This window comes from Panicum virgatum, chromosome 4K, assembly GCF_016808335.1.
Source record: "Panicum virgatum strain AP13 chromosome 4K, P.virgatum_v5, whole genome shotgun sequence".
Lineage (NCBI taxonomy): Eukaryota > Viridiplantae > Streptophyta > Magnoliopsida > Poales > Poaceae > Panicum > Panicum virgatum.
Window position 1 is genome coordinate 11994214 of NC_053139.1, and position 27793 is coordinate 12022006.

Below are 27793 nucleotides of genomic sequence, written 5' to 3' on the forward strand. Positions count from 1 at the left end.
CGGCGCGGGACAACCTGGGCGACGGCCGAGGAAGCTTGGCGGGGTCTCGACAAGGCCTCACGCGTGAGGAATCGGCGCGGCAAGCCGTGCCTGCGGCGGATTTGTCTGCGGGGGCGGCTTGGTTCCAGAGCAGAGCATGGCGGGCGATGGCGCTCCGTGGCTGGGCCGTGCGGCGCGCGGCGGCGATGGCATCTGGATGGATGGTGCGTGGCGGCCCCTGCTCCGCCATGCCGCCGTCTCGAGACCGAGCGGAGGGAGCGGCGAGCCAGGGTGTCGAGACCGCCGTGAGAGGAGGAGCCGGCCGAGGCAGAGCATGATGGCGGACGCGAGCGAGAGCTTGGCGAAGGCCCAGAGCCCCCGGGGCACACGCGTAGAGCGGCTGCGCGACGGCGATGGCCCAGGACGTGACGTCGTACGCCGCGGCGGCCCCGCACAACCCCCAGCCGAGGACACCGACCAAGAGCGCGAGCATGGCGACATGCGCGGCACCTCGGGCGCTGCCGCCGCCAGCGCAATGAGCGGCGGCGCCCAGAGCCCCCGCGCGCTCCTCCTCCCGATGCCGGCGGTGAGAGAGAGGTGAAAGAGATGAGGAGGACGTAGATACATGAGACGAGAAAATTTAAGGGTTTTTTTTTGCATATATTCATGCCCCTTGAATGGTTATGGATCTAAGTGGCACAACTTGACAAGTTCAGGGTGCCAGATTTCGATTTTGCGAGTTCGTGGACCTAAGTGACACCTCAGGACAAGTTCGAGGGCCGCTAGTGTATTTAACTCTAATTTTTTTACATGCTGTGATATGCTAATTGATGTAATATTTAATATATTGAACCTTTTTTAAGTTATCGAATACATAACTATGACAAAGAGCGGGATTAGCGCACTCGAGTTTACGAAAAATCAATGAAGTAACGAAACTTCAGTACTATAAACTTAGATGTTCCAATGCATTACAAACTTTTTACAAATATATGTATCACAAACTTTTTAAATATAGAATAATGGTTCTGCAGTCCGATTCTAATCCATCCTATGGGAACAAAACTGCTCTATTTTTTTTGAAACACAGTACAAATGCACACGCACAGAAACACACGCACATCCATCTTTATGAATATACGTACACAAACCTACCCTTAAGCACCTTCAAGAACTGAGTCGGTAGATCCTTGAGATTGACGAAGTTACCACTGTCACCTCGCTATCGATGAGCACGTCGCCTATCACCAAAAGAATAGTGTCAGTTAAATATCAAAATAAATCTAAAAAAATACATGCACTAGTGTCGAGTTGAGAACTCGAACTTTGATAGATAGGTTGCACCACGAGAAACCTTACCGGGTGAGCAATGTTCAGTTCGCGGAACTGGCTTTATAACTCACTCGTGGCAACTTTGCTCTCGTGGGCCTTTTAACTGCCTTTATAACTCACTCGTGGCAACTTTGCTCTCGTGGGCCTTTTGGATGGAGCGAGGCCAACTATTCTAAGGATTTTCTTTCGAACTTGTACTGAGTCTTAGAATTTGTCTCTAAACTTTTTTTTTAATCCGGCCTTGGAAACCGGAGAAAAACGAGCAAAGAAACACATGCCCTGCGTCCCTGGCATTTCAAGCAGCCTTTCACACAAGTCCCTCCCCGCCACCCAATTACCTTCCATTTCCCCTGCCCCTTCTCCATCCACCACCTGCTCGCCCCCCACATTTTTCTCCCGATCGCGCGCTTGGATGAACAGGGCTTCCTTCACGTCAAACCCGGAGCTGCAAAAATGGCGGAAACCACCGTGTTCGCCCTCAAGCGAAAGAACACGTAAACCGCAGCGAGGAAACAGGTGAGCAAGGTCTCCTGTCGTTACGAACAAACAGTCGCGCACCATGGTGGAAACGGAAATTAGATTGCTCATGTGCATTTCTGATGCTGCCTGTGTCTCCAATTCTCCCCCAGAGCACCACCAGCGGGTTCACCATGAAAGGCAGGGACTTGAATGGTTCAGGTTAGTCATTGTCTAATTGAGTTCTTGCATGATCTTTCAGTTTCATTTTTTGAAGCTCGTATTTGATTCGCATTCGCCCCTGCTTTCACAATCCATCTACATGATATGTGCTAATTCATTTGGAATCGTCACAAAAATACTTCAGACAATTTATTAAGAACACAAGAATTCATCCAGAGAGATTTTACCATGGCGCGGTAAATATTCTTTCTACGGTTTGATGTTTCAGATCCACAGAGCTTGAGTGCAGCACGGGCACGGTTGAAGAGTGCGAGCCTGAACTACGTGGATTTGCCCAACAGGCAAAACGATGATACATGCCAGTACCAGTAATTCACAACGCCCAATTGATTTCTTATGATCTGAATCGTTTATGATGTGGATGAATTCTTGTACAAAACGATGATGCGGCGATGACCTCTGCTGCATGGATGCAGGATGTTCGTGGCTACCTGGAATGTTGGAGGAAAGACTCCGAATAATCGGCTGAACCTGCAGGATTTTCTTCAAGTTGAAGAATCCCCTGACATTTACGTCTTAGGGTACGGCCACATCTCGTATCTCGAAGTGTTTAATGTGATTTTGTTTGAATCGAATTTTTGTTTGAATTTTGATTGCACACTTCGCGAGTAGGTTTCAGGAAATAGTTCCCCTGACGGCCGGCAACGTGCTGGTCGTGGAGGACAACGAGCCGGCGTCCAGGTGGCTGGCCATCATCCACCAGGCGCTCAACGAGCCCCAGGAGCAGCCCGACGATGACGACGACCCGCCGCCGCCGGAGCCGCCCGACGGGCGGCGCCACCACCACCGCCGCCGCGACTCCTCGCTCTTCTTCCAGACGCCGTCGCTCAAGGTGCTCAGCAACAGCTACCGCGTCGACAGCGCGCTCGTCAAGACCTGCAACTGCTCCGCCGAGCCGTCCTCCATGCGCCGCAAGGCGGCGGAGGTCCGCGCGTCCGTGTACCGCGCCGAGGCCGAGGCCGACGCGCCGTCCACCAGCGCCGCCGCCGCCGCCGCCGCCGGCGAGGCGTCCACTAGCGGGTGCGGCGACGCCGAAGCAGACAACGCGGATGGCACGCCCACGGCGGCGCAGTGCGAGCCCGGCGGCGGCGGCGGCATGAGCTACTGCCTGATCGCGAGCAAGCAGATGGTGGGGCTGTTCCTGTCGGTGTGGGTGAAGCGGGAGCTGGTGGAGCACATCGGCCACCTCCGCGTGGACTGCGTCGGCAGGGGCATCATGGGCTGGCTCGGCAACAAGGGCTGCATCGCCATCAGCATGACGCTGCACCGCAGCAGCATCTGCTTCGTGTGCAGCCACCTCGCCTCCGGGGAGAAGGAGGGCGACGAGCTGCGCCGGAACGCCGACGTCGCCGAGATCCTCAGGAGCGCGCACTTCCCGCGCGCCTGCAAGTCGCCGGCCAGCCACCGGATCCCCGAGAGGATTCTCGAGCACGAGTAAGCTTGCTTTGCTTTACAAGCGCCTCTGAACCCTGAACCGCCCACGATCTTGCAGTGCTGATCGAGCTGCTAATGCAATTTGCAACCTTGGATTGGTCTGGATTTTTTTCAAGCAGCCGGATGATCTGGCTCGGCGATCTGAACTACCGAGTGTCGCTGAGCTACGAAGAGACGAGAACCTTGCTGGAGGAGAATGATTGGGACACTCTATTGGAGAAAGATCAGGTATGAGCTATACGATCGATTCAGAGGATTCAGAGGATTGGTCAATTTTTTTCACCATAATAATCCGAACAACTCGTGCAGCTGATGGTCGAGAGAGAAGCTGGAAGGGTGTTCCGAGGGTGGAAGGAGGGCAAGATCTGCTTCGCGCCGACGTACAAGTACACGCAGAACTCCGACGCCTACGCCGGCGAGACGGCCAAGTCCAAGAAGAAGCGGAGGACGCCCGCATGGTACTCGATCGATCATATCGTCCCAGCGTTCTAATTCCGCAGCCCGTGTGGTGTGTGCTGCCGCAGGCCTTAGCGCTGCATGTCAGTGTAGGTGCGACCGGATACTGTGGCACGGCGACGGCATCGAGCAGCTGCAGTACCTGCGCGGCGAGTCGAGGTTCTCCGACCACCGCCCGGTCTGCGGCGTGTTCGCCGTCGAGGTGGACGCCGACGACGGGAGCAGGATTATGAGGAGCTACTACTCCGCGAACGCGCGGATCGGGTACGACAGGCCGGCGTAGGCGCGGCGGCGTCTGCGAACCCCCCTCTCGCTCGTTCCCAGTGGAATGTTGTCGTCAATAGGCAGGTTGAACAGAAGATTGGAGAGGCCATTGTACGGCTGTGTAGTACTGTTTGACACTGTATTTTTTGTCTGAGTCCCGTGGCTGCCTGAGAAGAGCTAGAGAACGAAGCCACGAAGGTGGCCTCTGGCTCGAACTCTAGACGCAAGAAGAATTGATGGGGGCGTGGTGGAAGCTCAGAACAGAGCTCTTTCTTTCCATCTTGGGCTTGACCAAGAGCCTTTGTCACCATTGTGCCACTGCTCCGGAGTCCAGCGGACGCCCCGGGTCCGTCTTGCTGCAACCGGTGATTCATTATTCAAGATAGAAGTCATATGGAAATTTTAGGCATAGTAGAGTATTTACTAGCATTGAAATAGTACACGTACATACTAACCATTTTTTACATAATTTGGACAGATAAATACTTGTATATGTGGTTGAAAAACTAGTTTTTTTATTTCTGAATGGTTAAATGTCTATCTATTACCATATATCTCTCTATGTTGTCTAAATTTCTTTGCGGTGCCACATTAAAAATGCTGGCCGATCCTACAAACTGTTCGACACCAAATCTTTCGATGGTACGTGAGATATCAGAAATCAATGTTGTTATTCCTTTTACAAAGGCCTTCACCAACAGCCGGCGGCGTCGCCGGCTAAATCAGTTTTTTTTTAATCGATGAAAAGGGCAGAATGCCTCTCGCTAGCGCTGCAGTTCTCGCTAGGCGAGAACCCTCTCCCCCTCACACGCATGCGACCCGAGGTGCTGCTGCTACTGTCCCACCCAGCGAAGTCGACTGATGGCTGCAACCGATGGAAGAGGCCAAAGATCCAAGGGGCTCGAGGAAGTGATTGAGCTGTTGGTGATTGTGCTTGAGCCATTGATCATGCTGTGTCACGTGTCCATCGACAAGAAGCCAAATATGATATCTTATCAATCTCAAAAGTTGCTGGCCCAATATCTTGAAGTTGCTAATTGATGGAGCGACCGTGTGTGTGCATTAATACATACCATTGTGCGTGTATGTACATATATATAGGTGCTTTCATCGATGATAATTGGAATAAAAAATTTAAACATTGTGAAAACAAAATTTGGAGGACAAAGTTAAAAATGGGGGGAGGGGCGGGTCAAAACTTAGAGACATAAGAGTTAGAAACACTGTTTTCAAACAACATAAAGAAAGAAAAACACAAGGGACCCGAAAAAATTGTAACAAAATTTTTGGATAAAACCCATTGGATACAACAAAAAAATTTAAGGAGGAAAATTCAAGAAACAAAATTACAACAAAGTTATAAGAGTAATGAGAAGTTTCTAGTAAAAAAAGTTATGTATAAAGGTGTAACAAAAAAATTATTGATCAGTTTTGTACAAATGCCATTAAGAAATGTTATGTGAAAAAAGTTCATTACATAAGTTTTGCAAAAGATGTTGTTTGAAATGTTAGTAACAAAATTTTCTTATAAAATTCTATATAGCTAGACTTTTTTATCCAATCCAATTATGATAAGGTTTGCTAAAAGATTTTACTTAGAAAACTTATATGAAAAACTCATCGAGGAAAACTTTGCTTTGAGAACCTTTACAGGAAACTTATCAAGTAAAACTTTCTAATTGACCTTAGGTATTAAAGTTTACTTGGACCTCTTCATTAAAAGCTTATCATTAGGAACTTATTTGGAATTTTTTAAATAAATTTGTGAAGATGACATAGTAAGTGGACCTCATTTAGAATAATTTTCTAGCAGCTTACCTAAAAATCATGGACCAAAAACTTTTTACAAGAGCCTTTGCTCGAAAAACTTTCCTAATAATTTTTTAAAGAAACCTCTTTAGAATAAATTCTGCACTGAACTTTGATGAATAAAATTCAGTTCGGCACGCAGCTGTGACATTTGATTTGTGGACTGTCAAGAACTCCAGATCCCTGTGCCTGTGCCAACCCATACTCTCCATATCATTACTGACTTGCTACTGAAACTGAAATGACAAAGAAAGAATATATTCTAGTATAAGCATATCCACACAGGCACATCACAGCTTTTCCTACCACTATTTTTTCCCCTTGAACTGCATTTCTCTACAAGTATATATGTTAACATGCAATATATGAAAATGGTTCAGTAGTCGTTCATACAAGCAAACTAGCGGATTAATTCTGAAAGAATGCATTGAATGTGGAGGCTCAATCGTCAGTTGGAATAATTCTGGTTTGAGACGAGCACAAGTGGATTAAGAGCTACTAGAGCTTGGCTCAGTCAAAGCTGAAGTAGCCCCAATTTCAGCTCACTAGAACCTCAAGCGCGTGTTGCGCGCCCTATCATAGATTCAATTTAGCGCTTATCGAATCATGATTTCACTTGAGCACCTCCCAAATCATTCAATTATTAGTAGAGCAAAATCATGTAGATATAGACCAAGGTAAATTGGAAATGGGCGTAGGCAGAGAGTGAACAAAGGGGAATAAAAGTAGGCATAGTTCATTATAAGAACATCCGCATGTCGAACACCTCATGCACAATGAAAGCAGACAAAGAAACAAAAATGGTAGGACAAATTCACCATAAGTTTCAACAAAAAGGGAAAGTTCACCGGGAGGAAAAATTCATGCCGAACGTCTCATGCAGATAACCCATTTTTGCTAAGTAATAAGATTCAAGAACAAGCACAATGTAGATAGAGTCAATGACATTTCACAACAAGCACGATGTAGATAGAGTCAATGACATTCATAGAATTTTCATAACGAGATGTTAGTGACTGACAATAAAAACAAACCTTTCGACAACAGGCAACGGTGCAAACATCATGAGAAAAGAGAACCGGCCAGACATCAAACAATACCCAAAAATAAGGTGAGTAGATTTCCACTTACTTCGTGTCCAAGAATGGACTTGACAGTACATGAATTGGAAGATAATAAAAGAAAAAATTAGCATTTTAGCCATTTATACATTAAAATTATGTCACAAGATGCAAATAATTATGGGATGCATCACATGAAAAGATAGAATCTTATTAGATAATCAAATGGGGCGATCTCCGCTTCATCTGGCTTTAGAAATCTAGGGTAATCATCCTGCTTGCGTGAGGAACCATCTCAGCCTGCAAGATAATCATCGCAATTTCTCTTAGTAAATCACACAGAAATCAGAACAACAGATAATTTAAATTTTGTTATCAAGCACCACAAGGAAGACAAAAGCAGCGAGCGAGTGACCTGCTAAGACATAGAGTTCTAGCTAAAGCATGATCATCATTAGTGTTTCAGCAAATCCTACCTCCATAGTACTACATTAGTACGCTGGCAGATAGAAGAGGTCTTTAAGCACTGGCGTGATGGATAGCTCCAGCAGTATTGACACACTCAGTTATTGGAGGGATAGACACCCTACTAATTTATGCAGCACCAGCAAGCAAGCGAATGAGAAACTCCTATATATCATCTGGAGCAAATGATGAACATGGACACAAGATGAAACCCATGATCATATTGGTTGTCAATATTGTTGGTTGCACAAGAAAAAACTATAGTTTCCTGCACTGCTATATAATAAACACAACAATTGTTTCAGTTCATCAGAGAAGTTTGCCGTTTAAGGAGCTACAATGCAATGATACAAACTGAATAAGAAAGGCAAGAGGGCTTGTTGCTGACTCAATTTATTTGGAAAGAACCTAACTGATAGTTAATGGTATACTGTAAAACATGCATCATATCTGTTTTATGAAACAAAGATGGTGTACTGTTCCTCACATTGCTTCGTATTGACCCTCTATCAAGAAAACATAAAATTTAATATAAGTTTCACCTCACGCTATACCTCAGTAAAGGGGAAGAACTAACCAGCGCAATCCTCTTTGAAAGACCACTTTTCTTCACATGCTCCTTCAAAACAACCTACAATTTGAGGCAGTCAACAATTCATTTCAGCCTATGTTATTGAATTATGTATGCCACTTATCAAAGATAAGGGTTGGCATTGTATACTAATTTATCCTGTTCATTGTTAAATCATCTCGCCAAAAGGCAGTGGCAAACTAACCAAACCTCCACATATTTGGACTCAACATATCCACCGCTCACTTATCTAGAGGAATAAAATGAGGGATAGCAATAGAGTGTGTCTTATAACAGGGAGGACAGAACTGGAAGGCAAGCTTGTCGTGGTTGCAATGAACACATGGTGAGAAATATCAACAAAATGATAGAGCTCTAGGGAATATCAGCAAACACATGGTAAGCATGTACATGGATGGGAGTAGCAGGTGAAAGAGTCTTTCCAGGTTCATGGCGCCAGCATCCTGACAGCCTTACAATCTTCTGGCCGTCGATCAACCGGCCCATGGTGTCGTCGGCCATGGCCGCCGCTGTTGCCCACCACAGCCTCCACGGCGCATCGTGGGAAGGAGAGTGGCAGTACCGTGGTAGGGGTGGCACGACGTTGATTAGTGGGGAGCGGCACAGCGACATCCTCCTCAACATGAAGTCCTCCGATCCATTGCCTGTGGCTGGGGAGGTAGTCAGGTAGAGGTATTGAAGTGAAACAGAGGGGAAGAGAGGGGAGGGACGGACTGAAGTCTGAAGGACACCAGGTGAGAGAGCTGAACGGAGGGGGTGGGAGGAGATAAGGTGGGGGCCCACCTCATGGCATCCGCCCTCCCCTCTATTTGCTGCAGGCACACCTCGTGGAGATGGAGTGACATGGCGATGAAGCCGGTCACAGGAGCGCGATGAGGACGAAGAGCAGGTGCATGCACGGTGACGAAGGAGCACTTGACGGCGGTGGCGAAGATCACGTCAGAGATGAGCAGGAGCTGCTGCAGCAAGGAGGAGCCAGCCCAGACGAGCGCGCCGGTTAGCACCACGACCGCAGCGTTGGCTGGCTCCGAGGACAACAGCTCCCCCCACTGGATCTCGGACTACACCGGGAGGGGCGGGCCTTTCCGCTCCTTGTCTCCCTCCGCCCGAGGCCTGCCGTCCCCGCTGGAGGCTGCGCGGGCTTTGATTGTAGCTGTAAGGATTACCGGGGTGTCCGACCCTAGAGGGGGAGGGGGTGAATATGGTCACTAATCGCTTTTTGTCCTAGGGCTCAAATTACTTGCATAAGATAACCCTAACATGTCCTACACATGCTAGTTATGACTAAGGTTTATCTATGCTACTCTCTACTTACCCCTAAAAACTTGCAATCTATAGCCAATCCTAATCAAACTAACTAGGAAAGTAAAGGCATGCAAGATAGAGTTAATGCAGAAGCGTAATACAGTAAAGAGGTAAGTGCAAGAGGGCTGCAAACTCCCGAGTAGACACGGTCATGTAACGTGGTTCGGCACAAATGCCTACGTCCACGGGACACCGAGGCTCTTCCGATCACGTCTTGCACTACGCCACCAAGGCGATGCCGGCAAGCAAAGGCAAGTGCCACAAGACACTAAGTCTCGTGCACCGCCACCATCTCTCTCGGTCACCCGGCCGAAATCCACTACGGAGCTTCTCCACCAAGGAGGGGGCCTCCTCTTCCCCCGCACAAAGTGTCGTTGCCACTTCACACCAAGACGGAGGGTCACACGACAGATCACAAGTTGCTTGCCGCAGCAAGGCTTCTCTCAAGGGAGCTCTCGCAAGAACTAATCCCTATTACAAGCACTAAGCACTCTCACAAGTGTGCTTAAGCCTATATGATGTATAATGAAGCTCTAGGATGGTTGGAGATGATCTTTTACTCTTGTATGCTTGTATGGTCTCCAGCCACCTCAAATGACCCGGCCTTGGGGGTATATATAGGCAGCCCAAGCAAATATAGCCGTTGGAGAAAAGCTGCCAGAAAAACACTTAACGCCGGTTAATCCGACGTACCTCCAAAGACATCACCGGTTCAACCGGTGTATGTAAACTGCCCACTTGAAAACTAGCCGTTGGCAATCAACCGGTGTATCGTCGGTTTAACCGATGTATCGTCGGTTTAACTGGTGAGTGTAACTCCTTAACGTTCCATGAAAAATCACCTCTCTGGACAACTGAACCGATGAGATTGACCGGTGCATCATCGGTTCAACCGGTGTATGTATTTTCCTCGGTCTTCATCTGTCAATGCACCGACGTATGCAATTTCTTTAGCGTCGGTTAATCCGGTGTAAAATCCTAACCCGCAGACCTTCTCTGTGATTGCACCGGTGAGTTCATTTTGCCCTACGTCGGTTTAATCGATGATAGCAAAATGCCTCAATCCTTATCCCTTGGACCGACGCTATGCCTATCTTCTCTTTGTCATCACTTGAACCTAAAAGCCTGGGAAAGTTCATTTTAACAATCATATTAGTCCAAGTGTTGTGTGTGTCATCAATCGCCAAAACATTATATTGAAATATGGCATGAGAGGCCATTTTCGCTACAGCAGCGAGCGATAGGAAGGAGGCGCTCACCGGGCGGCGAGTCATGAGGCGCGCAGGCGAGAAGGGAGGGGCGACGCAGGAAGGGGAGAGAAGAAGAGAGAAGGTAAGGTTCGATCGGAGAACACAAAAAAGCTGGACTGCAGGTTAATTCTTATGAAATTGGAGGATCTTCTTGCATTGCAAAAGTCTGAAAGACACGTGGCGATGCGCGGGAGCAAGCGGAGCCGGAAACGCGGAGAGAGCAGGAGGAGCTACCAGTCATTAAGAAACTCGATGGGAGCCGAGTGCTACTTTCCCATACAATACTTGGCGCCTGTTCGGCTGACCGCATGAATAGTGTAATGTTGGTAGAATGAATAGTATTCTATGAGAGGAAATAAGCTGAAACAAGACAAGCCGAACAACCTCTTGATCTTCAGTTAAGTCAGAACTAAAGCAAGCTAAGAACGAGCATGTCAGGGGTCATGAGGAGCTTCCCCGGCCCCCGCGTTGTCTCTCCCAGGGAGGCGACTCGGGCGGCTCCCCCGTCACCTCCCTCCCAGAGCTTCCCTCCACCTTGCCGCCGCCGGAGCAGGCCCCCGGAAGTCCGGGTGCCTGCTAGGAAGGCGGCGGCGGGGTTTCTTTGGCAGTAGGTATGCTCCCGCTCGAGTGGAGGTTGCGGCGGCGCTGACCTTGGCTGCGGCAGAGACGGCGACCCGGGTCGGCAGATCCGGTGCCCTAGGGTCCGGATCCGGTGCCTTCGGGGGTGGATCTACGGGATGCGGCTGCGGTTGGCGACAGTCTACGTGGTGGATCCAGGATTGCCGAACTGCGAGTGTGCAAGTTGGGGAGGAGAAACTCCGGGCGAAAGCCCTCACCAGAATGCCAGTGGACATGACGGCGGCGCCACTTGGCGTCGTTTCCCCGCTGGGGGCGTCACGTCGAAGCTCCAACCCTCCTGCATGGGCTTCTCTGGGTGCAAACCCTGTCCAGTTTCTGGATGAGTGACGGTGGCGCCATCGGCGTCGTATCCTTCTTGGAGGCATCATCTCTAGAGACCCATCTCAACCCTTGGCGTCTCTGGTTTAATAGTCATGGGTGGCCGCAGCCAGTGGCAGCAATTCATCGCTTGGCAAGCTCAACGGGTGTTGTTGAGCCCATGTGGTGGAGGTTTTTGCGGCTTTGGTGGTGGTCGAAGGTCATCGCATGATCGTCGATTGTGGCTGCTTGCAGCGGACCATGGCGGCTGGCGTTGCTTGGCAACCGTCAGTGCGGCATGGGACTGCGTCGGAGGACGGCGTTTGCGGCATCGTCATTGTGGGACGACTTGGCTGGCAGCGGATTGCGGCGGGTTGTTCAGCTTAGTTGGGCTATTCGGTGTGGTACATCGTCGGAAGATGGCGCTGGCGACTTCTTCGACTCACTGACTTGGCAGCGGGGATTTTGAGCGCGGGTGAAGCAAGGAAGTGAGGTCGACTTGCGGCAACGACTGCGGTTTGACAGAGATCCGTGAAGGCGGGGCAATTTCACCCACCACCTTGATGGCAATTTAAGAAACGGTTTCGTGATGTGGAGTCTGAGGTGGGCGTGCGAGGTCCCTGTGTGCGGTGTTTCCCTGAGGCGTTGAGAGCGGGGTGGTGTCCAACAGCGGATGTGGCGAGGCCCCCCGCGCGTTGTGATATCGCGGTGGCGACTGAGAGGCAGCCTATGAGAGGTCCGGATTCGGTGGTCTCATCCTGTCAGGTGGTGTGTGGTGTTGCAGCGGCACCACGGCGGAGGGTCTCGCATAGTGATGGTCTTCTTGGTGCGATGCAGTCTGCTTCCATTGGATCCCTTTCGACGTAGGGTTGCGTTCACAGGTTTCAACAACTACTTGGGCGGAATGTTGGTGGTAGCCGCGTCCGTCGAGGCGTTTGTTGAGGTCCGTATCGATGTCCCAATCCGACTGGGCCGAGTGGTCTTGCGGAGTTGCGTGTGCGGCTCACGTCGATGTCCCAATTCGACCGGCCGGAGCTGAGTTGTCGTTGGTGCGTGTTGATGTCCTTATTCAACCCGCTGTTTGTGTTTCTCTCTCTCTTTTTTCCTTTTTGTTGCCTGGTTATGATCTTCCAGGAACATAACCTTGTATTTTTCTGCTATATCAATAGAGACGTACTCGTCGAATGGTGTTCGTTCAAAATGAGCACTTTTGACAACCTTTTTATTGCAAGTTTGTATCGTTGAAATATTGGCATTCCAAAATGAGCTTGTTTAGCCACTACTCACCTTGCATTTAAATGAGTCGTTGTAAAAGTCTTGCCTCATCAAGTGGCTTTGGGTTCTTAAAATCTCATGTTGGTAATGCTTGTGTCAGGGTTGGGGATTCAATTATCAATTGTAGTATTCCCTAAAAAAGATTGCAGACCGCGTTTGGCAAAGGAAAAAAAATTGAAGAGGCACCCTACATTGAGCGAGATGTTGTAGATGGAGGGGTTATTTGGATCGGAAGGGCTACAGTTTAGCCCTGTCACATTGAATATTTGAATGCCAATCAAGAGAACTAAGCATGATGAGCTAATTATAAAACTAATTACATAATTGCTAGCCGATTCAATGAGATAAATCTATTAATTCTAATTATTCCATAATCAATGTATGTTTACTATAGCATCACATGAGCCAATTATAGAATAATTAGATCTAATAGATTAATCTCATGAATTATTGGGAGTTATGCAATTAGTTTTATTACTAATCTACATTTAATACTTTTAATTAGTACTATCTCTGTTCCAAATTATAGTTCGTTTGACTTTTTATCCTAATTTTGACCACTCATCTTATTTAAAAAATTTGCACAAATATCATCAAATTTAAGTCATTCTTTAAGAACTTCTATTAATAAAACAAGCTACAATAAAAATAATAATATTTTGCACAATTTTTAAATAAAACGGATGGTAAATATGAGAGAAAAAATCAAACAAACTATAATTTAGAACGAATGGAGATCACATGATTAAACTTTAGGCTCCGCTAACTAGAGCTACTCTTGGGCGGGCCGCGCGAGCCGCCTGGGGCCGTGGGGCAGATTGGGGAACAGAGAGGCCCGCTGCGTCGCCTGCCCCGCCGCCGCCGTGCCGCATCCCTCGCCGCCAACCGCTCGGAGAATCGGCCCTGCTGCCCGACTCGGCAGGATCCGTCGCTCCCAAACTGGCGTCGTACCGCCGCCTCCTCCGCCGCCGCCATGCTGCTCCTCCGAAGGCACCTCCTACCTCTGCTCCACGCGATCTCCCCGCTCCGTTCCCAAATGCACCACCGTGCCTGCCCCCTACTCTCCATCTCCACTTCCGCCGCCCCTTTCTCCCTCGAGGACTACCTCGTCGCCGCTTGCGGCCTCGCCCCAGCTCAAGCCCGCGAGACGGCCGAGAAAGCGCTCGATGAAGCATCCAGACAAAGTAAGAAGAAGACATTCGTGGACCTCTCCCGGTCCCGCCTCGGGTCCGCGTCCAACCCGGACGCCATCCTCGCCCTGCTCTCCGGCGTCGGCCTCACCCGCACCGACATTGCTTCCATCGTCGCGGCGGACCCGCTGCTCCTCCGCTCCTCCGTGAAGAACGTCAGCCCTCGCCTCCTCGCCATCCGCGACGGCCTCGGTCTGTCCGCTCCCCAGATCGGTCGCTTCCTCCTGCTCGGCTCACGCGCCCTCCGCTGCCGCGATGTCGTTCCCAAGCTGGAGTACTTCATCTCCTTGTATGGCTCATTTGAGCGGGTCCTCGCGATCATGAAGAGCAGCAACAGCATCCTACTTTCGGACCTTGAGAAGGTGATCAAGCCTAACATCGCGCTGCTTCGCCAGTGTGGTCTAAGTGTTCGAGATATTTCCCAGCTGTGTTCACTCAACACGCGGTTGATTTCCTTCAGTCCAGAGCGTGTCAAGGAGTTAGTACTACGTGCGGAAGAGCTTGGGGTGCACCGCAGCTCGCGGATGTTCAAGCACGCAGTCAGATGTATCTCAGCAATCAACGAAGAGAAGCTTGCTGCCAGGCTTGAATTTTTGAAGAGTACTCTTGGTTGCACCGAGAGTGAAGTTGCAACTATAGTGTCCAAGCAACCAAATATTCTAGGATACTCTGAGGAGGGTCTTCTCCGCAAGATTCAATTCTGGATCAAAGTGGTTGGAGTGGAGCCTCAGTACATTGTTAAAAGGCCTACCATGTTATCATACAGCCTGGAGAAGCGGCTACTGCCCCGGCATTGTGTCATGAAGGTCCTGCAGAAAAAGGGATTGCTGAGTAGTAAAATGGCCTTTTACTCATTTGCTCTAATTGGAGAGGAGACTTTCAAGTTGAAGCATATCGATTGTCACAAGGACTCTGTTCCTGGGCTTGCAGATGCTTACGCCACAGCTAGTGCTGGTGTTGTGCCCTCTGGAATCAAATTATAACATCTGAAAATGTTCCTATCCTTTTCGTTGGATGGTGTAAATGCAATTCATACTCATTAGAAGCTGTTGATAGTGCAGGCATTCTCAAGTCTTCTTTCTGCACTAGAACTACTACTGATCGCTGGCTGCTCATAGTCCAAGTTTATGCAGCTAGTGCCCTGGCATTTTGTCATTAGATAAAACGTGAGAGGAGGCTTTCAGATTGAAGTTTGTTGACTGTCGCAAGGTCTCTGTTCCTCACCTTGCAGGTTATTATGCTACATCTTCTGCTCGTGATGTGCCCCCCAAAGTCCCACTATCTTCCTGAAATATTTAATATTCTTGATAAGGTGGATGGTCGATTTTAGAAGTGCAACTGTCCATGGTTTGTTTTAGCAATAGAACTACTACTGATCTTTGACTGGTCACTGTCCAAGATTAAGTTGTGATTGCCTATGAGGAACTGGTTTGAGTTGTTCTAGATACTTGCTGACGAGTATAGTCTACTAGTCATTCTTCTTCCAAGCACGTGACTTGAATTATCCTCAAAATTATCTCTTCTTCAGCAGAATGGTCGTTATAGTACTAAAGATGCTAGTAACATGATGGTATTAGCTTCCAGTTTTGTCCAAGCATTTTTGTTTAGCATGTTTATATCTAGCTGATGTTAAGTACCTGACACTAGCTTTGTTTTTTGAATGACCCGTAGCTCATTCTTGTAAGATGATACCTGACACTAGCTTTGTTTTTTGAATGACCCGTACCTGACACTAGCTTTGTTTTTTGAATGACCCGTACCTGACACTATTGTGGATACTGCAATGCTGTGAAGTGTGACGATTATGAAATTTATGATTCCTAGCATCCTAATATTCAAACTTTTGGTTATTGCTCCATGCACAACCTTCATTCGCTATCATGCCTTTTTGTTTTCTCTCTCTATAATTCTATTCAAACATTGAAGCCGGATATGATTGTAGTCCTTGGGGACATCTCAGCAAAGGGTTCAGAGTTAACAGAGCGCAAATGGATATCTGTTATTGAGCAGTTCGAGGGCATATCGGGGCATCACTCTAGTCTTCCTCTTCTCATTTCATTAGGTGATAAGGATGTTGGCACTTGTGCCAATTTGGAGAGAAAAATTGTACACCGCAGGGCCAAACATTTGCCTGGATTGGATTCTTGCGGGTATGGTGCTTTTGAGGTTAGTAATGTGAGTTTTGTATCACTAAATGCGGTTGCACTGCTCTGTGGCAACCATGACTTGTGGTGTGGCGCTGAGAAGTTTATGGAGAGGGAAAGCCATCATTTCCAAACTAAGAATCAAGGAGAATGTTACCCTTTGGGATGTGAAAAAAGAGAAGGTTCTACTGACATCAGCTGGAGGCAGAACAGCATGGAATCTGGGTCTGGTCCTGTCATTTTGCTACATTTTCCACTGCATAGGTTTGATGCAGAAATTACTGGTGTTCCCACATCTTCAGAGGCAATAGTCTCAGATCATTCATTATTTCGTCAGTTTTCTCAAGTTCAAAATAAGGTAACCATCGATAGCATGTGTATTATGATTGGATGCTTAGTCCATTCCTCCTATGAAATCACCAGTATGACCGTGAATTTGTGTGATTACCATATCAGGAGGCTATATGATCACCTGCATATCCTCCCAGCGAATTCAACTCAGTATATTCTTCAGGCACTTAAACCAAGGTTAGCCTTCAATATCACCACGAGGCTTGATAGCTGCACCTCACAAGTGCATTGCTTTTGGGTTGAACTACTTGTTATAAGTTGACTATGTTTTATGTTATGTGTTTTTAGTGGCTAGCATAAAAATCTTTGTTGAGTTTACTTTCTTCAGAATGGCATTTGAAGTTCTAATATTGTTTCTCTTTCTACAGGATTATATTTAATGCTCATATTGGTAGCTTCTCAGACTTTCTCCATGCTGATGGGACACGTGAAGTAACAGTACCGGCTATGACATGTAAGACAAAAGGTGTACTTGGTTTTGTCATTACTGCATTTGACACTAAAGGGACTGTGACTCTGAGTTGTTGTTTGTTGGCCAAGGAATGGCATGTAATTATGGGATACTTAGCATTCTTGTGCCTGACAGCTCTTTCAGTTAAATTGTCACATTGATTGGAATGAAATATTGAATTGAATCTTTTCTCAAGGTATGTTTTGATCCTTGCAAACATATTACTCTCCATGATGTGTTTGTCCTGTCTGGTTTGCAGCCATCTAATTGAAACATCAATAGTTTTTAGAGCAATCCAAGTGTCACATTTTGAACTCATATGATGAGGTTGATTGAAATCTCTTCCTTCTTTACTGTAGTGCCAATAGTCTATCATCTTTTGACCATCTTAGTTATGCTCAGCTGGGATGTTTGCTCAGGCTTAGCTTTAACTCCACATGATGTTTTTTGCTGTATCCTGGTAGACATACTACTTAAAGCAGAACCCATTTGATCGGTTTGTTGGTGTTATCCTCCTTGTATCCTGGTAGACATACTACTGAAGCAGAACCCATTTGATCGGTTTGTTGGTGTTATCCTCCTTGTATCCTGGTAGACATACTACTGAAGCAGAACCCATTTGATCGGTTTGTTGGTGTTATCCTCCTTGTATCCAGTTAGTGCAAGAGAGCAAAGATTGGGTGCTTGCTGTCTGCAAGGTCTTGGTTTGCACTTTGGATGCCTACGCTGAGAATGATAGGGTTTCTGTCACGTGGTTAAGAGCCAACCTTTACCATGTATCATTAGAGTGCATCCTGCTGGTCTGTGTTGCTCATGTTCTGTGGCATCCTGCCCCATGAAATGAGGTTAGGCAAGGAGGATACTTTTAATCCCATAGTTTATACCGTGGTACTATTATCAAGCTTCTGCATTTGCTAAAGTCACTGCGCACCACAGTAGTTGGTGGGATCAAGCAGGCTTTTTTTTTTTTGCTGGGGTGGGGTGGGGGTTAACATCTCAGCAGTTGCACATGAATATTGTACTGTCTCAAACAAGATTTATGTAAGCAGTTTTTTTCTGTGATTCTTTTAGCTCAAGAAGTCAAGATTGAGTATTATTAGGACATATGGATTTAGTGTGATGTGTATTACTCATGATGGGAATTTTTGATTTTGTTACTGTATGGAAGTTACTCACATGGAGCATAATATATATTTAATGGACATGGCAGGTTCTCAAGCTCAATCTGGCAAACTGGTATATAAATCGCTGCCATCTTCTGTGGTGGCCCAGAGACCCAGAGACCCTGCAGTCCTGCAGACCAAGAGCAGTGGCTACTTGCTTCATCTGCAATGGTAGCTATGAACTGGCTCCGCTGTATGGGAGTACCAAGTCAGGTCTACGTCTACCTGCCTTGTGTCATGTGTGCCTCCTGATCTGTCAACTATAAAGGTTGTGATGCCATTTGCCTGCTGAGAACACGGCCTCTGGAAGTGGCAAGCATCATGAGAAGCCCTCTAGTCTTATCGCAGCATTTAACAAAATGACAATTGAGCAATTTATTTAGCCAGGAAAGTCGGCCCCAGCATGTCCAGCGTACCAATATGACTCGCCTAAGTCAGCAATGAAGGCATTCATGTTCTCCCATGCAGTTCTTGAATCGAAGAAAGCACTTTCTACATGCTTCACAAGCTCTCTGCGACTCTGCCCCTGTTTTGAGTCTCTCAGGTAACTTGTGCGCGCGTGGGTGTAAGTTGAACTGTTCCCTTCATGACTTGATGAAAAGTAGGAGCACGTTTTGCTCCTGTGTATCTGTTGCATTCATGCAACTAGGAATGAGGAACCTGCCTACCTGGTGCTACATCTACACGAGTGTCAGTTTTAGAAAAAAGATACGATGATGTTTATACTGGGTGCATGTAGCTATGTTGCCTCATCATCGATCTGTGCATATAATTTGTAGTTGTAGCGTATGATGAACAATCTCTAGTAGTACACGGAGTCACAGATAACAGATTTGATCCCTGGCAGAGCTGCGTGTTCTTGTTCTCTCGCCCTCCTGTCCTAGATGATACTGTAAAATTTGTGCTTCATGCAGGCTTCGCCGTGTTTTGCATGGTGTGACAAGCTAAACGAATGAAACTAACAATCTTGACCAACATGTTTTTATTTGAAAAATCAATCTAATCCTGACCAGCTTCATTGAAAATCCAAAATCCTGACCAACTTGGAATTGAACTACCTGATTCATAGACAGCTTGAAAACGCAAGGAAAAAGAAGGGGAAAATCGCTTGAAAATGGCCAAGAAGGTAGAGATGACAACGTGGCCCATTTCTTGTTCCCTTCGTGGGCCATAACGGAAGAAAAGACTCGCCCCAACGAGCCCATTATTCTCATCGTCTCTCCAACCCACCAGGCCGACATTTAGAATGACAGGTGGGCCCATATGCGTACCGTATAAGAGCCAAGAGTGAAAACGGAACCCTAGATCCCACAGCTTCACGATCCCCTTCGGCCGCCACCCCCCTCAAGTCCCCAAGATCCCCAACCTCTTCGCCTTCATTCCTTCCGCCGCCGCCGAAGCCCCGCTCGAAGGTACGTCCTCTCTCTGCCCCCCATTCTTCTCCGCCTCTGGTATGAACTCGTCGTAGGTGTGCATCTTTTCCGTCGGAGCTGCTCCCGTAGTAGAGCCGTAGAGGTGAGATTGTTTGCAAGGTTCTTGTAGTGGCTGTACGGGAGCTGCTCCACTACTGCTGTATCGCTTAGGAGAAACCTTGTTAAGGTTGCCTTGGTCATGCTGATGCATTTCTGTGTTAGAGAGTGAACAGCAAATATTTTTTTATGATTATATATACAAAGCTGTTGGTACCTTGCTGTCTTTTGCGTTGATATGGTGATTGTTTCATTATTATTAGGGGTCGAACCGGAGTGGTGGTTTTGTTTCAGGCTTTCAGCGTGTTGTTGCTTCGTTATTTGTCGTTAGCCGGCGAAATTAAGCTTTTCTTTGGGGGGCATGCGTGCTCTACAGAACTTGAACCCTTTCGAATTAGAGTTCACTTTACAAGTTGAAACTAGAACATGATGTTTGATAGGCTCGCTTGGTTACAATAGCCCTCTAACTGGAGAGCTGAGACTGGATGTAGCCAACTAGCCACGTATTGGTCCTCACGAATTGAACATTGTCCCTTCGATTTTATAGAGTATAAGTAGTTGTGACCTTGATGGCGCCTGGGCTGAATTGGCTAGCAGATAGCTGCCACACATGTTCCTGAGCTGAGCAGGGCTCAGGGCTGTTACGTGCCAGTACTCCTGCTTAATATCGATCTGAAGTCAGCAGCTTTCTACACTCTTTGTTGACACAAATCTTTTCATTTCATTACAAAACTAATGTTCTGCCTAATATTTCACATAGTACTATAGTATGCTACATCATTCTATTCCTAAAAGAAGCACCTGATAGCTGCAATGCCCTCACTTCACACTGATAATGAACTTCACCAATTATCATATAGTCTGATGCACTTTCTCTTTTCTCATATTTGTGGCAGAAATGGTGAGAGTAAGTGTGCTCAATGATGCCCTTAAGAGCATGTACAATGCTGAAAAGCGTGGCAAGCGCCAGGTCATGATCAGGCCATCATCGAAGGTCATCATTAAGTTCCTCATCGTCATGCAAAAGCATGGTATGTTTCATATCATTCATCGTATATGCTGCTTCCTTTCATGCGCAGGATTCACTGTTTTAAATAGCGGGCTATAGCGGTTTTCGCGGAGCTGCCGCTATGAGCACTACAGTACAAAATAGCGCGCTATATCGGGCTATAGCGGCGCTAATAGCGTTTTGAGGATCCTTCCGCTAAATCCTATAGCCCGCCATTTAAAACATTGGCAGGATTTTAAATTATATGGTGAGGCTGTTGCCAACTCAGAACTCACTAACTGATGATGCTATTCTTTTCACTGCAGGATACATTGGGGAGTTTGAGTTTGTTGATGATCATCGTTCTGGTAAGATAGTAGTTGAACTCAATGGAAGGCTCAACAAATGTGGTGTGATCAGCCCACGCTTTGATGCTGGTGTGAAGGAAATTGAGTCCTGGACAGCGAGGCTGCTCCCCTCACGTCAGGTATTTCATTGGAAGCGACTAATATCTTTTGTGCAACCATCAATAAGCTATGCAGCTTAACCTTCGAACCATGTTTTCTAAGAACCTCATTTTTTGTGTTGCAGTTTGGCTACATCGTTCTAACCACCTCTGCTGGCATCATGGACCATGAAGAGGCGAGGAGAAAGAATGTGGGAGGGAAGGTCCTTGGCTTCTTCTACTAGGAAAATCTAGTATCCACATATCAGATTATCCCAGTAATTGTTAAGTTAAAAGAACATAGTTTTGTAGCTGTCTAGAAGCCAAAAGCACGCAGAGATCACCTATTCTGCATTGTCTTGTTCTGGATTTTGTTGACCCATTTAGTTTTTGTCACTAAGTTGTTGCTTGGCCCCCTTTTTAGCTTGTGCATCAGTTGGATGCAATCTGCTGGTGTACCTGGTATGTTAGTTCTGAATCTTGGTACTATGATGCACTCACTTGAGCGGAGTGCATGTGGAGCGATTTGCTGATTCATCCTGTATCACTGTATTTCCCAAGTCCCAACTGAGAGTGTTGATGTTCTGTTGCATGTGAGATGGTAGGCAGGCTGATATGGTCAAGAGCTATTGTCAACTAAACTCGTGACTGTTGAGGCAGCTGCTGGTTGATCATACCAGGTTGAATTGGCTTATTCAATCTGGTAGCTGCGAAGTACACTAGGAATTCCTCTGAAGTGAGCAACAGCAGAACACACAGGGTCTAAACATCTGGAAGAACTTACATGGTTTCACTTCAGCTGTTAAGCCATGCACCATCATCATTTCACCAATTATTGCAGATGCAGCGAGTTATTTATTCAGCCAAGTTACTTATGAGATGAAGTAGATGCCCTGGTTTCTTTTCGTAAAAACAAGGAGGCAGGTTGAAGAGACCCATCACATTAGGTAAGTCTACCCTACTCTCTCTGAGTCATTTGTGACAGTGTGATCTGATGGTGACAAAGCAGTGTTCGTCAATTTGTACTGCTCTTTCTCGTGCCGTTTCGTCAAGGGTACCTACCTTGTTTTGTTACCCAGAGGAAGAATCCTTGCGGATGGGGAAGAAGACTTTTGTGTCCGAGTGTGAATTGTTTACCTTGACGTGCTGGACCCTCCAGGGAAGATAAACTTATAAAAGCTGGAGTCTTCTCTTCAGTCTTCACTTATCCCTCCGGTAGCTTGTGATGATCCATTGCTTGCCATGATCATGAAACCGATGAAGATAGCTTTGCACATTTACTCAAGACCACGACAAGTTAGTAGTGGATTCATTTGCACACCCAATTATGTGCGACCTGATTCAGTCAAATGAAACCTTGGTTTATCATTGTCAAGACTTGAGAACCGGGTTTTAAATTGAACCGGTTGGTAGAGCCACAGAGCTGAGAGGTGAGAGGACGCCCACCTAGATTTGAACCGGCACGCTCACCATGGAGCTATACTTTCCTTCAAAATCTGGTTTCAGCGTGATCATGGACAACCAGCATTCGGTGGTACTGCTCTAACTAAAAAATTTCAAAGCCCGGAAATGCCTCCTTCCCTTGGTTGAAAGAAAGACCCTTCAAAACTCAGTTAAAAAATGGAAATCAGAGATACACAGCTTTCAGTTTGCTTCTAAAGAGGGTGATTTGTTTACCAAGTTATTCCCGGGGCTTAGAACTTAGTAGGTTTCTAAGTTTCTTCAATAGAAAAAAAAAATTATTAGTGGGAACCAAATTGTAGCCGAAGAGAACCTGGTGCTACACTCCAGGACCAATTTGGGGGGTCTGCAGTGTCCGAAGCTTTTGAACCTAGTCACTATATGTACTGCTGTTAATTTCAGTAACCTGATGCTATTATGGCTGCCCGAACTATTCATCAGATAAATTGTCGTGTCCAATAAGTCAAATTCTTATGAAAAGGGCACCGCAATGATATTAAAAAAAAACTAAGGAACGGCTTGCATGCTGCACACCACACGTAATTGGCAGTTGACATTGGACATGTAAAAAAACAGTGGAGCGCCGTTACTGAGCAAAGTAAACGAGCCACTGTTCTGCACTGGAAAACGTATCGGTGAATTCCTCCAAAACGTTCCACTCCTCTGAACTTATTATCTGCACCGCAACAAATAAAGGTTCTGATTTCTGAACTTCGTCAGAAAGACAAGGAAACACTGAACCTGCACCTCTCTCCTGCACACACCGCACCACACTCTGACCCTAATCCGATGCTGGATGCCGATCCGAGCTGGCGTCCCGATGCGCTGCTCCCGGCCCGCGGAACTGGAAGAATCTCGCGCGGTAAACGCTTTGATCACTCATGCAAGGTGCATTGCAACCAACTAGGCGCCCTGATTAAAATACTGTCGCCGAGTCAGAGAGCTGGAGGGCTCTGACTCTCCGATCATCTGATGAGGTTTCAGGATTCAGAGCTCGCTCGCAACCACCGGTCGCAGGGCCGTAGCTACCGCATCCGCCGATTAAAAATACCCCGCCCGCGGCCCGCATGATCAATGCATATACTGCAGCGCAGCGAGGGAGCCATGGGTCTCGTCTGCACGCGACGGCGATGCTTGCCTGATCCGCGAGCTCTGACCTTGCAGCGTTTGTTTAACTGCTTGTCCTCGTCAGGGCGACAGCATTCCGGTGCTCCAGCTGCGCACGGGATTGCGGCGCCGGCGAGTAGCCGGACAGGGAGATCTCGCGCACGTGATGATGGGGAGGGGATGCGAGATGCTGCTGCGATGCGGGGACGGAGCAGCTAACCGCGACACGCACTGACTTTAGAAACAAGCCGAGTCTCTGACCTGCTTCAGCAACAAGCTTGCGATCGCGCGAGCAGCTGCATATGCCTGCATCATCAGAATTCAGAAGCTCATACATGTACTCCAACTTGCGTTGCAATTTGCAAACGATATGGCTCGCCATGGCGCTTACTTTGGCACTACTTAAAGCGTCCAGTTGCCCTGCCGCTACGAATTCCGCGCGGATTTCGTGGGATCATGTTCAGGCGCTGCCGCGGCGCGAGCTGAGGAAGAGCTTTGACGGGGGGAGGGCAGGGAGCGGAGGAATCGTTGGTACGTGGGCGACGAGCTCGCTCCGAGGAAGAGAGGGGATGGATGCATGGGTTGGAGGCGGGCTCGCTGGCATTCGCTGCTCCTGCTCCCGGATCCGGATCAAATCATTCCCTTCGCCGTATCACTTCTCCACGTGGTCTCTCCTCTCCTTCGATCGTCTTCCTCAAGCAGTCAAGCGCTCGCTGCCTGCAGTTCCCGATCGAGCTAGCTCGTGCCCAATATAATTGTCCTTGCTCGTCATGCTTTGTCGTTGTGGGGTTCCATTTGACCTGACCATACGTTCGTTGGAACAAGAGCCGGTAGTTTAGAGGTAGAGATAGTCAGCGACACACACTATATTGTGTACTGCGTCAACTAGCAAATTTCAGTGGGCAGAATGCAACAGGACGTAAAAACACTTTTTTTTTAACATGCAATTGGATTTGATGTGAAACTCTACGTCTCGAGATCTTTTAGTTCTAGCTAATCCATTTTTTCTCTTATTTTCTCGTATCACTAATAAAAGTTCATTTGAACACATGAAGTTCAATATGATATCTACGGGAAAATGTTATCTTTAAAAGAGAGCCATATAATATGAAAATATTTTGTTGTCAATATATGCAAACTAAATTTTAGTTAGGCGGTGCGGTGATCAAAATCCTAGCTAAAAAAGTTTGGCCAACAACAATCCTGATGATTATACCAATTTTGTCTGTGGCAACGCACGGACATAATTACCTAATATTTGAATAACTAGATAATTAAAGTTGAAATCAAAGGGTTAACTGTGTAACAAATGATTATTTTAGAAAAACTGGCTTGGAGGATATCATCAATTTGCAACGTCTGTGTAGATTATTGTCGATGCGTTGCTATAGGGCAATTTACAACAGTAGCTATTTGACGTTGGATATGGCGACCCCGGCAATGACATTGTAGGAGAAGAGTGCTTGTAAAAGTCTATTTTACTCTTGCTGGTTGGTGGAGCCACCCATCATTGCCTCATTATATTTTTCTTTATTTTTCGTACAACAGTTTTGTTCAAAATGGTTCCACTCTGTATAACTATGTAAAACTACGGAAAACAACAAAGGGTGCTGGTGATGATGATGCTTGGAGTACTATCATTTTGCGTTAACTTTCTTCTTATCGGATAAGTATTGTATTTTAACAAATGAAGGGTCATCCAACAATAATCTATAAATTTGGGTGGTTGGAGAGTCAAACCACATTTTTTTCAAGTGTATATATCATCATCAAACACCACAGTGATAATTTATATGGTCCTATAGAGCCATTTTTTATTTCATGAAGTTTTTTTCAAGCACTTAACACCTAAACAATAATATCTATAAAAATCATAAATAACATATACATCTTTTCTTATGATGCATTGTGGTAAATTTCTATTGCGGTTGACATGGCAGTTATATTGCATCGGACTTTTAGTTTGTTGATTTTGGGTTGTTGCTTAAAAAAAAATCTCCGGGTGCTAGCTGCTAGCCTCTTGATCTAGAATGAAACAACAAAGCTATGTCAACGCATAATTTGTCCATTGGAAACAGCATGCATAGACTTGCGAGGGAGATAATTTATTCTGGAGAAATTATGAGAGATAGTTTATCTGTGCAAACATGCATATCATGCAACTCCTGATGTGACCTCTCAAACAATTTCTGACCATCCATTTGATCCTTCATCGCAAAGTAGGCTCACCTCAGCCAGAAAAGGCGAGAAAGAACACAGGACAAGCAAAAGAAACCAAAATAAAGGGACGTGCACAGATGCAGATGACACAGGACTGAAACAGCTCCCAGCTGCTGGTTCATCTGGAGTTTCAGGATGAGAGGATGACACAACCTTGAACTGTTCCATCCCTATCTCCTCGATCAGCATGCATAGTGTCGCGGGATTTCTAGGGTACCCACAGCCGGGTGGCGGAACGCACCCGCCTATTCCCAGAGGGTGTGTACTCGGGAAGGTACTAGGCGATTGGGCTAATCTGGCTCTGAGACAAGCACACAAGAACACACGATCTAGAGTGGTTCGGGCCGCCGGAGCGTAATACCCTACGTCCACTGGAAGAGGTTTTGATCTTGGTTGTGTATGAATCTATCCTCTGTCGGGTCTTGGCTTATTCCCAGCCTGAGTTTTCCTTCTAGCGGGCGCCCCCTTTTATAGACCAAGGGGTGCGGATACATAGGACGTTGGGGCCCCGACAAGTGGGCCCAACGTGACTGTGCAGCATACTGCGCAGAGTATTTAAATGACTACAGTGGTTACGAATCTTTCCTCCGGTATGCTTCCATGCCCTGCTGACCCTCTGACGAAGGGTGGTCTTCTCTTGTCCCGTCAGCTAGGTGCCCGTTGGGGGAACGTAGCTTGCGGCGTGACCTGTTGAGGCTATTATGTAGGCGTCATAATGGGTGAAGCCGAGCCGTCGTATCCATCTGTTGTGGCAGACTGACAAGCGCGGCGTGGGCGGCGCCAGCAGCCCCACCATGCATCTTGGTAATACGCGATCAATAGTGCCCCCTGGTCAAAGAATCGCCTCGGCTTCTGCTACATCAATGCGGACGTCCTCCTACCGCAATGAATACAGCGGTAGGTGAACCTTAATATGGAGACCAAGCGGCTTTATATACGTGTCTGTGCTTGCAGACACGTGGCGGCTCCGGACCACCCCGAGGCGGAGTGTCGATTCCTTCCCTTGGCGAGGGGTCCGGTTACTATACCGGGGGTCCGAGACCCCAAAGGGGGGTCCGGGATTCCGTGGGGATCCGGACCTCCACGGGAGGTCCGGAGCCTCCGGCTGTTCGGGCTGAGCGCCTGCTTCTTCCGGAACACGTGGAGCTCCCGGACCTTTCCCAACCAGAGGACGGGTCCGGGACCGTTGTCATGTGAACTGGGCTCCAGATCGCAGGGGTCCGGCTGTTTGGTTGTAGTTAAGGATGACCACAAGGCTCTTGTCTAGTCTAGACACAGCAAGATGGGGTACCCCAGTCCTGGGGTACCGACAGTGGCCCCCGGGCCCACCTCGGGAGAGGTACGAACCCGCGGGTGGGGCCTACTATTGTGATGTGTTTCCACGCAAACTTAATTGCGTCGGTGTGCTCATGCAAAGAGCGGGTGCCCCGGACCCCTGAGGCCGGTACACCGGTTGCCTGGTTCAGGTTCTAGAGCGCTCTCCACAGGGCGACGAAGGTGTAGGCTTAGGGTGCGGAACCAAGCTAAGTGGCTACACGGACCTCGGATCGCTCAGGGAGCAAGCACCACTTCCCGGAACCAGCTCTTGAGTCGACCGTGGCGAGCGGTCTCCGCCGGAGCGGGCCACCGGAGTGGACTTGAGTCGACCGTGGCGAGCGGTCTCCGCCGGAGCGGGCCACCGGAGTGGACTTGAGTTGACCGTGGCGAGCGGTCTCCGCCGGAGCGGGCCACCGGAGTGGACTTGAGTCAACCGTGGCGAGCGGTCGTTGCTGACGATCTGATGAAATATATCACCGGATCTGAGAGTAAGGTGTGAGAAACCAAGCCTTATACTAGAAGGGAGCTCGGGACCTCTAAAGACAGCAGTCTCGGATACTAGAGTACTTGTAACAGGGTAGTGAAGTACGTAAACTCAGGGTACATTATCAGGCTAAGCTACGCGGAGCC

General features: G+C 47.5%; 4 protein-coding genes across 14 annotated transcripts; 3 read left to right on the forward strand and 1 right to left on the reverse strand.

The window, feature by feature from the left end:
* Positions 1-1961: 1961 nt before the first annotated feature.
* LOC120701890 (type I inositol polyphosphate 5-phosphatase 5-like) lies at positions 1962-4183 on the forward strand. Its single transcript, XM_039985698.1, has 7 exons — positions 1962-1989; positions 2219-2318; positions 2427-2531; positions 2623-3444; positions 3564-3672; positions 3754-3902; positions 3994-4183. The coding sequence occupies exons 1-7, from the start codon at positions 1962-1964 to the stop codon at positions 4181-4183; spliced, it is 1503 nt and encodes a 500-aa protein (XP_039841632.1).
* A 2887-nt stretch (positions 4184-7070) lies between these two features.
* On the reverse strand, positions 7071-9230 carry LOC120705063. 9 transcript variants are annotated; one of them, XR_005687768.1, is made up of 5 exons: positions 8875-9230; positions 8482-8741; positions 8077-8130; positions 7511-7675; positions 7071-7334 (listed from the first exon to the last, which is right to left on the reverse strand). XR_005687768.1 is itself a non-coding variant. In XM_039989595.1 (4 exons), exons 2-4 carry the CDS (start codon positions 8713-8715, stop codon positions 7287-7289), a joined length of 336 nt encoding a protein of 111 aa, XP_039845529.1. In that variant the 5' UTR covers positions 8716-8741; positions 8875-9230; the 3' UTR covers positions 7071-7286. The 9 variants fall into 9 exon arrangements, 2 of the variants coding, with proteins under 2 accessions (XP_039845529.1, XP_039845528.1); XR_005687769.1 differs by having other exon boundaries at positions 7511-7620; positions 8054-8130; XR_005687765.1 differs by having other exon boundaries at positions 8054-8130.
* A 4421-nt stretch (positions 9231-13651) lies between these two features.
* Positions 13652-18542, forward strand: LOC120703134 (transcription termination factor MTEF1, chloroplastic-like). 3 transcript variants are annotated; one of them, XM_039987147.1, is made up of 5 exons: positions 13652-16549; positions 16648-16719; positions 16911-16996; positions 17083-17189; positions 18204-18542. In XM_039987147.1, exon 1 carries the CDS (start codon positions 13831-13833, stop codon positions 15028-15030), a length of 1200 nt encoding a protein of 399 aa, XP_039843081.1. In that variant the 5' UTR covers positions 13652-13830; the 3' UTR covers positions 15031-16549; positions 16648-16719; positions 16911-16996; positions 17083-17189; positions 18204-18542. The 3 variants fall into 3 exon arrangements, with proteins under 3 accessions (XP_039843081.1, XP_039843079.1, XP_039843082.1); XM_039987145.1 differs by having other exon boundaries at positions 16911-17189; XM_039987148.1 differs by lacking the exon at positions 17083-17189.
* Positions 18543-19413: 871 nt separating this feature from the next.
* LOC120703135 (40S ribosomal protein S15a-1-like) lies at positions 19414-21618 on the forward strand. The gene is made up of 4 exons (XM_039987149.1): positions 19414-19568; positions 20522-20656; positions 20940-21100; positions 21205-21618. Exons 2-4 carry the CDS (start codon positions 20524-20526, stop codon positions 21301-21303), a joined length of 393 nt encoding a protein of 130 aa, XP_039843083.1. The 5' UTR covers positions 19414-19568; positions 20522-20523; the 3' UTR covers positions 21304-21618.
* Positions 21619-27793: the final 6175 nt, after the last annotated feature.